Source organism: Castor canadensis, chromosome 17, assembly GCF_047511655.1.
Source record: "Castor canadensis chromosome 17, mCasCan1.hap1v2, whole genome shotgun sequence".
Taxonomy (NCBI): domain Eukaryota; kingdom Metazoa; phylum Chordata; class Mammalia; order Rodentia; family Castoridae; genus Castor; species Castor canadensis.
In genome coordinates, this window is record NC_133402.1 from 2,754,645 (window position 1) to 2,764,728 (window position 10,084).

Below are 10,084 nucleotides of genomic sequence, written 5' to 3' on the forward strand. Positions count from 1 at the left end.
AATTGCAGAGAAGAGCTGTGTATGTTCCTGCATTTTTTTTTGTGGTTTTTTGTTTTCTTTGGTGGTGGTGGTGGTGGTACTGATGTTTGAAATCAGGGTTTTGCCTTTACTAGGCAGGCACTCTATTACTTGAGCCACACCCCCCTGGATGCGGTTTTTATGCACTATTTTCTAAGGCTAAAATAATGAGTCCAGTGGGACAAGTACCACCCAGGACAGTGAGTTGCAAGTTGGGGTGTAGGCACAAGGGGTGGATCCTAACTGAGCAACTTTAATATGCTTCCTTAACATGACTGTGGCTGGAGTGTTGTACCCAACTCTCAGCTTCTACATTTCTGATCTCTTCTCTGCAGCTGGGCTCAGGTCATGACAGGCACCAACCAGTCGAGCGTCTCCGAGTTCCTCCTCCTGGGTCTCTCCAGGCAGCCCCAGCAGCAGCAGCTCCTCTTCCTGCTCTTCCTCACCATGTACCTGGCCACCGTCCTGGGAAACCTGCTCATCGTCCTGGCCATCAGCACGGACCCCCGCCTGCACACCCCCATGTACTTCTTCCTCAGCAACCTGTCCTTTGTGGACATGTGCTTCTCCTCCACCACTGTCCCCAAGGTGCTGGCCAATCATGTCCTCGGGACTCAGGCCATCTCCTTCTCTGGGTGTCTCACACAGATGTATTTTCTCTGTGTGTTTGCTGACATGGACAACTTCCTGCTGGCTGTGATGGCCTATGACCGCTTTGTTGCCATCTGCCACCCCTTACATTACACAGCAAAGATGACCCATCAGCTCTGTGCCCTGCTGGTCACTGGATCATGGGTTGTCACCAACCTGAATTCTCTCTTACACACCCTTCTGGTGGCTCGACTCTCATTCTGTGCAGACAACGCCATCCCCAACTTCTTCTGTGACGTGACTCCCCTCCTGAAACTCTCCTGCTCAGACACACAGCTCAACCAGCTGATGATTCTTACCGAGGGTGCCCTCATCATGGTCACCCCATTCGTCTGCATCCTGGCTTCCTACATCCACATCTCCTGTGCTGTCCTGAGAGTCCCATCCACCAGGGGAAGGTGGAAAGCCTTCTCCACCTGCGGCTCCCACCTGGCTGTGGTTTTTCTCTTCTATGGCACCATCATAAATTTATATTTCAACCCTTCATCCTTGCACTCAGCTGAAAAGGACACCACAGTTGCTATGATGTACACAGTGGTGACTCCCATGCTAAACCCCTTCATCTACAGCCTGAGGAACAGGGACTTGAAAGGGGCTCTGAGAAAGTGGTTACCATGAATTTTTTTATCTATTCAATAATGAAAAGAGCTAAGAAAATCATGAGAATGATTTACAAAAAATAAAATCCTGTTAGTTTTTTCTACTGTATGAAACTTAGCATTTGTCTTTTGTAAGAGAAACTTCTACCTTGCAGAACTAAGGTCTTGACACACACACTTCAGGTTTAAGGTGGATAGAGAACATTTAATCAAATGACTTCACTATTTCAATTGTTCATACCCTCCTGCACAAACCCACCAGAATCACAGCTGTAGTTTATTACTCATTACAACAAGGGAGGATGTGAATCTTTGGAAAACAACGAGGTGCCTCAATAGGAAAGTGCTGGAAAGACTTATTGTAAGACCTGGGCTTGTGTCAAGTGATGTCAGAGGAGAATTAGGAATTAAGTCTTGCTCTGAATTGAATGCTATTATAGAAACGAATAATTCTGATTGGTTATCAATATATTTCATCTTGAAGGAAGGGAAAATAGACTGAGACTGAGTTGATAATTGACCAAAAAGCAAAGGTCACTCTTATCAGCCACCTGGAAGAATGTTTGGTCATTTTTGTGGCTAGTACAATATTCATGTTTTTGTGCTGAGATGTGATTTCATAGTGTCTTTTTCTTTTAAAGAAATTAAATATTCCCTTTAATTAGATCTGTTTTTTCACATCGCAGAAAAATCAAATGGCCTTTAGCAAATACTTTGCAAGCATGTTTTTTGTGTAATGAAAGGTAGGGAACAGGATCAATTATGAGACTGACATAGTATTCTTTTGTCTTTAGATACTTTGTTAAAATTCAAAGTGCTGTGTTATATTAATAGCACGTCCTCAGGGAGCACTATTAGATGTGTGTTTTGCGAATTAGCACTGTACTTCCTCAATTTGTAGCCAAAAATGCACTGGATAAGAAAGATATATGACACGTGCTAACAGACAGGAGAAACTTACATTTCTGAATTGTCTAGAGATTAAAAAATATTACTTTGATTCATATGTATTTTCTGGGCATGATACATCTGAAGACAGAATTTAACATTCTAGTGCAAAAAGAATTGGAATATGATACTGGGTTTGAACTCAGGGCTTTGTGCCGGGCAGGTGCTTGGAATCTGTATGTTACTTTTGTGCAGCTGTGACCAAAATACCTGAGAGAACAATTTCATGTAGGAAATATTTATTTTGGCTCACAGCTTCAGGGGGTTCATCCCATGCTTCTTGGCCCCATTCACTTGGGCAGACCATCACGGCAGTGGGAGCCTGTGGCAGAGAAGCTGTTGCTGCTTCTTTTTTTTTTTTTGGAGGTAATGGGGTTTGAACTCAAGGCCTCACACTTGCTAGGTAGGTGCTCCAACACTTGAGCCATTCTGCCAGCCCCTGGGAAGCTTCTTCTTGGTGGACAGGAAGCAGAGAGACAGGAAGAGGCCAGGGATATGTCCCCAAGGACCCATCCCCAGTGACCTACTTCCTCCAGCTAGGTCCCAACTCCTGAAGTTTCCAGGCCTTCCCACAACAGCACCACCAGCTGGAGACTAAATGTTCAAAACATGACCATGTGGGGGACATTTCATATTCAAACCATAACATCCTGTCCCTGGCTCCCAAAGGCTCATGGCCGTCTTATGATGCATTTTGTCCATCTCCATTGGACTCCAAATCTTACCACTTCTGACACTGTTCAAAAGTTCAAATTCAAAGTCTCTTCTGAGGCAAACTGTTATCTGTCATCCCCTGTTAAATCAAAAAGCCACTTTCATGTTTCTAAGATTTAAAAGCGCAGAATGGGAATACAGCAAGGAAGGCCTGGACCAAAGCAAGTCTGCAATCCAGCAGGACACGCACTTCATCCTGCTGCTCTGTGTGCAGCATCCGAAGCTGGTGGTGTCATGATGTGAACTTCATGGGCTTGGAAGACTCACCCTTACGGCCTCTCTCGTGCTGGCTCCACTCTTCACCTGCAGCTCTCCTTGGCAGATGTTTCACAGTCCTGGCAGCTCCAACATCTTGGGGTTTCCACTGCAGCTTGGCTTAGGTGTGTCATCACCCTCACAGCTTCACACATCACACTCTTAGGCACTGTCTTCAGGACACTGACCTTGCCACGTTGCCTGGCCACTTAGGCCTTCCTTTGAAATCTGGGTAGAAGCCTCCACAACCCCATAGCGCTTGTATTCTACATAAGTGAAAAACCAGCATGAACACATGATGGTGGTGGCTGCCACCAGCTAAGCAGTAGCCAGGTCCCCTTGGACCATGGATGCAGTGACCTCTGAGTGCCTGGATGGCTGAGCACAGTGACATGAGTCATGGGGAAACTACTTCCTAGAGGTGCTCTTATCCCAAGGAAAAGTCTTTCAAATGAATTAAAAGGTTTCATACCCTTGATCCTGGTATGGGTGGGGGTCTGGCCAATTCCTCAGATGGCCTCAAGGCGTCTTTCCAATTGTCCAGGAGCAAGTGCTTACTTCTTTTCAATGCACTAATCTCTTTAAGAACCATGCACTCCTTTTCTGGCCAAATTGCAAGATTTTAAAATCTTTCTGCTTTTAGCTCCAGTTCTCCTTGTCAATCTGGGTAAAAGTGGCCAGCAATAATCATGTCACAGTCAGAATACTATGTTGCCATAAAATTTCCTCTATCAAATTAATTAGTCCATCACTTTTAAATTCAGCATCACTCAAAGTCTCAGGACACAGACAAAAAGAATGGAACACGAATGGCCTCTAGTCCCATTACGAATGGTCCTCAGTCCTTGTTCACATCTGAAGCTTATGAGCACAGTATTTTCAGTCTGCATACTCATCCGAATTCTGGTGTTCTGAGCTCCAATCAGAACTGCCCTGAGCTCTGCTTATGGGATTCTAGACTTTCTCTTGCTTGCATCTCCAAACTCTTCCAAATTCCTCCTGCAAATCAGATCTAGAGGCTTCTGAACCACATCTTCAGGATAGTCAACAGGAATGATTTCACTTCTCAGGAACAATTTTTTCTGTATTATTTACTTTTGTGTAGCTGTGACCAAAATACCTGAGAGAACAACTTCAGGGAAGAAAAATTTATTTTGACTCACAGTTTCAGAGAGTTTAGTCTATGGTTGCTTAGTCTCACACATTTTGGCAGAACATGGTGGCAGGGGTGTGTGGTAGAAAAACTTCTTCATGATCCTTTTTTGGTTCATAAGCATGGTGATTCGGTGTTCACGCCTTTGGGTGACATGTGCCACCCTCACATCTTGTTATGTGGGCACACTACCCTTCTGACGTGAAAAAAAACAAAAGAAAAGCTTCTTCATGGCAGACTAAACTTTTTTTTTTTTGAGATAGGGTCTCACGAGTAGCACAGGCTGTCCTCAAACTCATGATCCTCCTGCCTCAGACACTTGAGTAGCTGGAAAGTAACTTGCAGAATGGTCCTGTCTTGGTTCATCACAGTCAGAGTGGCCTTATCTAACACTAATGATCTGTGAAATTCTCTATGTCAAGGGGAGATACCAAGACCTAGCTGTGAGTTCCAGTCAGCGCCTGACAGTCAAGGCTGTTCACTCTCCTCACAACACAGATCTTGATACCTGATGGGAAGACGAGACTGCTCATGGGAAAGAAGGGGAGATTCATTTAGAGCTCCAAGAAGCTCTAATTCTGTGACTCACCTGAGCTACTTGTTTTTTAATCTTATCTGAGCTTTGTGTAGCATACCGTGTTTGAGCAGGAATATAAGCTAAGTTAAATACCAAAGAAAAATCCAACCCCAGTAACCAGCCACTTTAATCAACTGCATCATCCCCCCCAATTCTGTTCTATTTATGTCAAAGCACACAGATATTTTTACTTAGAATTTATTTATTTATTTATGAGACAAGATCTCAATATGTAACCCAGGCTGGCCTCAAATTTGCTATGTAGCCCATGCTGGCACCGAACTCATGATCCTCCTACCTTAGCCTCCCAGTATTTGACTAGGATTACAAGTGTGAGCCACAAAACCCAGCTCTCAGATACTAGTTTATATCCTGGCTTTTCAACTTATGTTTTAAAATAAAGTTTTTCCAAATTACTACACAGTTGCTACAATTTAATTTTTCTGCCCTTACATATTTCCACTTACTAGTAATTGTTTCTTGCAATGCTGGTGATCAAATCCAAGGCCTTGTACATGTTATACAAGTGCTCGACCACTGAGCTGCATCCCTAACTAGTAATTCTGCTTCTGAATCAAAACATAAAGGGAATTATGATTTAGCAGTATGATTTGAAACTTATTTTAAAAATGATTATAGGAGAGTCAGGTGCCAGTATCTCACACCTACAAATCCTAGCTACTCAGGAGGCAGAGACAAGGAGGATCTCAGTTCAAAGTCAGCCCCAGGCAAATCATTTGTGAGACCCCCCCCCATCTCAAATACACACACACACAACACAACAAAACCAAAAAGGCTGGAGGACTGGCTCAAGAGCGCCTGCCTAAGTATGGCCCTGAGTTCAAGCCCCAGTGACACCAAAAAAAAAAAAAGTTTATAGGAAATTATAGGTTGACAAATACATGAAACTATCTTATCTTTGACTTTTAGTATTTTTACTATTGAATGTGGATTCCTTTGGGTTTTTGCTATTTGAACTTGACAGCTTTCTAGATGAACATGCTTTGTTTTTTAATAAACTTGAGTTTTCAGCCATTATTTCTCCAAATAGGTTTTTGTGTGTGTGTGTGTGTGTGTAACCGGGGTTTGAACTCAGGGCTTTGTACTTGCCTAACACACACTCTACTGCTTGAGTTATGCCTCCAGTCTATTTTGCTCTGGTTATTTTGGAGATGGGGGTCTCCATGAACCATTTTCCTGGGCTGGCCTCAAACCACCATTTCCTAATCTCAGTCTCCCAAGTAGCTAGGATTGCTGGTGTGACCCAGTGCCTGGCTTCCTCTCCTTGGACTCCTATTATATATAGCTGGCGTGCTTAATGTTACCCACATTACTTTGAGGTTTGGTTAGCTTTTCTTCCTTTCTGTCCCCCATTCTTTAGATTGCCTAATCTTTACCAATCCACCTTCAGGCTTGCTAGCCCTTTCTTCTACCAGCTCGGGTCAGATGAGTCCCCTGGAAAGAATTTTCTATTACAGTTACTGTCCTTTCCAACTTCAGAATTTCCATTGCCCCTTTTCATATTTCCTATCTCCTTATTCTCCATTTGGTGTGGGGACAATAACATTTTCTTTGAGTTACACTCCTTTAGGAACTGATGGCTTGATGGGTGGATGGAGGGCACAGCCGCCTGAGGTCCTCCTAGTTTGTCTCCCCTTACATGGAAGCACAGCCTCACATGACAGAGAACGGCTTTGGGGGCCTCTGTATGCCTTCTCAGCATGCCATGTCCAAGTGGGAATTGGAAGGAAGAAGGGAGCCCATGCCTCTCAACTGCACTCACCTCAGACTTAGCCTCAGCAACAGGCAGCTGCAGTCAGGATGTGAGCTTCAGTGCAGCTCTTTCTGGGAATGAAGCCTCTGGCTTAGAATTGGGGGTAGCCCTGCTCTTGGCTGCAGCCATGAATGCTGCTTCTGCCTCACTGAGCTGGGAAGGTGGAGGATGGAGTGCTCTTGGATCAAATACCACAGACTCCCACTGGGTTTTCATAAATAATCTTTGGGTTTTCATAAATACTTTTTTTTTTTTTGGCAGCACTGGGGTTTGAACTCAGGACCTTATGCTTGCTAGGCACATGCTCTTACTGCTTGAATCACTACACCAGCTGCAAGTTTCCATAAGTATTCTTGAATTGATGTTTCTTAATCTGCCATTTTCCCTCAGGACCATTTCCAGAATCTTTGGATGATTTTTCAAAAATAATTTTCACCACTTTCATTCTCACACTGACAGACTAGGGTCGATCTCTCATTTATTCTGATTTTTTTCTAAATAATATGTGAACAGCAGACTTTGAAATACATTTCTATAGGCATTCTTAATTATTTCCTGGGAGTAAATTCCTAAAATTAGGTATCATCAGTCCAGATATTTTAATTTTCTTTAAATTTTCCAACTTATATTATTTCATCTATTGATAGATGGAATGAAATCCACAGCTATGCACACTCTAGGCAACCACACTACCACTGATCTCATCCCTAGCCCGGGACTTCTTAATTTAATTTTAGCTCATACACAAAACATGAAAGTTTCACATTTTAATGAGCTACCATGTTTAACACAGCAGACGTTGTGTAATGTTTAAATTAGATTAAACGCATCTCCTCAAACGTTTACCATTTCTTGGTGGTGGAAACTTTCAAAATCCTTTTGTCTAGCTTTTTGGAAGGTATAGTATGTGCAAGTCACCATGCTGTTCGAGAGCAGCCCAGAGTGTCTTGCTCCTGTCTGAGGGTCCACTGACAAACTTTCCCCTCCCTTTAACCCTAGTCTCGCTGGCCTCTAGTAACCACAAGTCTACTTTCAATCTCTACAAGATCAACTTCCTAAGATTTCATGAGTGAGACCATGTAGCACTTGCCTTTCTGCTTTATTTCACTTACCTAAATGATCTCCAGTTCCATCCAGTCTCAAGTGACAGGACTTCATTCTATTTTATGGCTGAATATTATTCCACCGTGTACACGTACGTATGTACCACACTTTCTTTATGCATTCATGTATTGAGGGTCACTTAGGTTGTTTACATTTCTTCGTCATGGTGGATAGTGCTACCGTGAACATGGGAGAGCAGAAGCCTGTCTGGCCTACTGTTTTCATTTTCTTTGGATGTATACCCAGGAGCAGGACTGCTGTATCACATGGTAGATCTGCTTTTATTTTTTGAGGAACCGCTATATTATTTTCCATAATGGCTGTACTGATTTACATTTACACCAATAGTGGGTGACATCCTCACCAGTGCCTGTCATCTTTACTCTTCTTTTTACTGGGAGAGGTGACATCTTACTGTGGCTTTGACTTGTATCTCTCTGATTAGTGGCACAGATCATTTTGTCCACGCACCTTTGCTCTTTTGAGAATTGCCTATTTAGACCTATTATCCAACAGCCTCCAACACCTTTTTCCCCTGAGACAGGATCTGGCTTTGTAGTCCAAGACTGACCTCAAACTTGTGATCTTCCCGCCTCGGCCTGCTGCACTGCGATTACAGGTATGTAACACCATCTGTGCATGTGATTTTTCGTTATTAGCTGATTGATTTTTAAGGTTGAATCAACCTTGCATATCAGGAGTAAATTCTGTCGCAGTCATGGTATATAATTCTTTGAAAACACTGTTAGATTCCTTTACTTTTTTTGGGGGAAGGACATTGGGGTTTAAACTCAGGGCCACACACTTGCTAGGCAAGTGCATTACCACTTTAGCCACTCCACAAACCTTTTTTGCTTGTTTATTTCAGGTAGGGTCTTCTGTTTCTGTTCCGGCCTGGCCTTGGACCTTGATCCTCTTAGCTCTGGTCTCCCACATAGTTGGTCATTGTAACCACAGGCATACGCTATCATGCTTAGCTTATTTGTTGGGATGGGGCCTTGCTAACTTTTTCCTGGGGACGGCCTTGAACTGCAAACCTCCAGATGTCTGCCTCCAAAGTATCTGGGATTACAAGCATGAGCCTCCACCCCTGGCCACATTCTTCTCGTGTGGTCATTCAATGGCATAAATCTCCCTTCAGCACTGCTCTTGCTGCATCTCACAAACTGAGTTGTACTTTCATTACAACTAAATTTTTTGACACCTTTTCTTTGACGTGTTATTCTGAAGAATGTTAATTTCCAAACATTTTGAGGTTTTCCAGCTACTTTACCCTTACTGACTTTCAGTTTAATTCCATTTTTTGATGAGAGGATGCTTTGTATGATTTCTGTTGTTAAATTAACTAAGGTGTATTTCATGGTCCACAGTGTGTTCTATCTTGGTGAGTATTCCATGTAATCTTAAGAAGTGCATCCTATTGCTGTTGGGTGAAGTACCGTGTAAATGTTCACTACATAGCTAGTACATGGAACCCTGAAATTGGGTAAGATCACTGACAGCAGGTCTCCACTGCACTCCAGACAAATGGGCACAGGAAGGTCGTGATAAAGGATGTCAATCGCCATCAGAGCAACGGCCTAATGATGTTGGATGTTGGACTTGATGAAGAAATTGGAGATCACTGGTGACCTTGACAAAAAATGTTCTGGGAATGGTGAGGTTGAAGGTAAAACCTCAACAGGTGGACAGAGGAGATCCACCTGCCAGCTGTTCATGAAAATAATGGTTTTAGCTTTGTAAGGGTCCATCATTTTTCACTCTATCATATTTATTCAACTAGTTTTCTAATTTGTGTTATGTGATGATTTGTGTGTGTGTGTGTGGGGAAAGGGTTGAACTCAGGGCTTTGAGCTTGCAAAGCAGGCACTGTACCGCTTAAGCCACACCTCCAGTCCATGTTGCTCTTGTTATTTGGACATGGGGTCTGGAGAACTATTTGCCCTGACTGTCCTTGAACCATGATCCTATCTCAGCCCTCCAAAGAGCAAAGGATTACAAACATGAGCCACCTGTTTCTGGTTTTTGTTCCCTTTTTGAGACAGGTTCTCCCTATATAGCCCAGGCTGGCCTTGAACTTGGGGTGCTCCTGCTTCAGCCTGTGAAGTACTGGGATTACAGGCTTGCATCCTCCATCCACACTTGGCTGGTCTTTTTTACTTAATCTTAACACTTGCTTTTCCTGCTCTACTGGAAAACTATTCATGTTTTGTTTTTCTTTTTTCACTTAACTGGTGATGGACTCCTTACTGAGCACAGCTTTCCAGGAAGTCTAGCATTTGGGGGCTGCC

General features: G+C 43.2%; 1 protein-coding gene and 1 non-coding gene across 2 annotated transcripts; both read left to right on the plus strand.

The window, feature by feature from the left end:
- Positions 1-366: 366 nt before the first annotated feature.
- LOC109677469 (olfactory receptor 1f45-like) lies at positions 367-4,309 on the plus strand. The gene is made up of 2 exons (XM_074060248.1): positions 367-1,274; positions 4,225-4,309. The coding sequence occupies exons 1-2, from the start codon at positions 367-369 to the stop codon at positions 4,307-4,309; spliced, it is 993 nt and encodes a 330-aa protein (XP_073916349.1).
- Positions 4,310-4,439: 130 nt separating this feature from the next.
- LOC141418735 (small nucleolar RNA U13) lies at positions 4,440-4,540 on the plus strand. Its single transcript, XR_012443381.1, has one exon. It is a non-coding gene; the product is annotated as a small nucleolar RNA U13 (small nucleolar RNA).
- The last annotated feature ends 5,544 nt before the right edge of the window (positions 4,541-10,084 follow it).

What these genes read in the sequence shown, in the direction of transcription:
- LOC109677469 (XM_074060248.1), top strand. Translation starts at nt 367, where the DNA reads ATGACAGGCACCAACCAGTCGAGCGTCTCCGAGTTCCTCCTCCTGGGT. An exon ending in TTGAAAGGGGCTCTGAGAAA is followed by an intron (nt 1,275 to 4,224) that starts GTGGTTACCATG and finishes CCACATCTTCAG; the next exon opens with GATAGTCAACAGGAATGATT.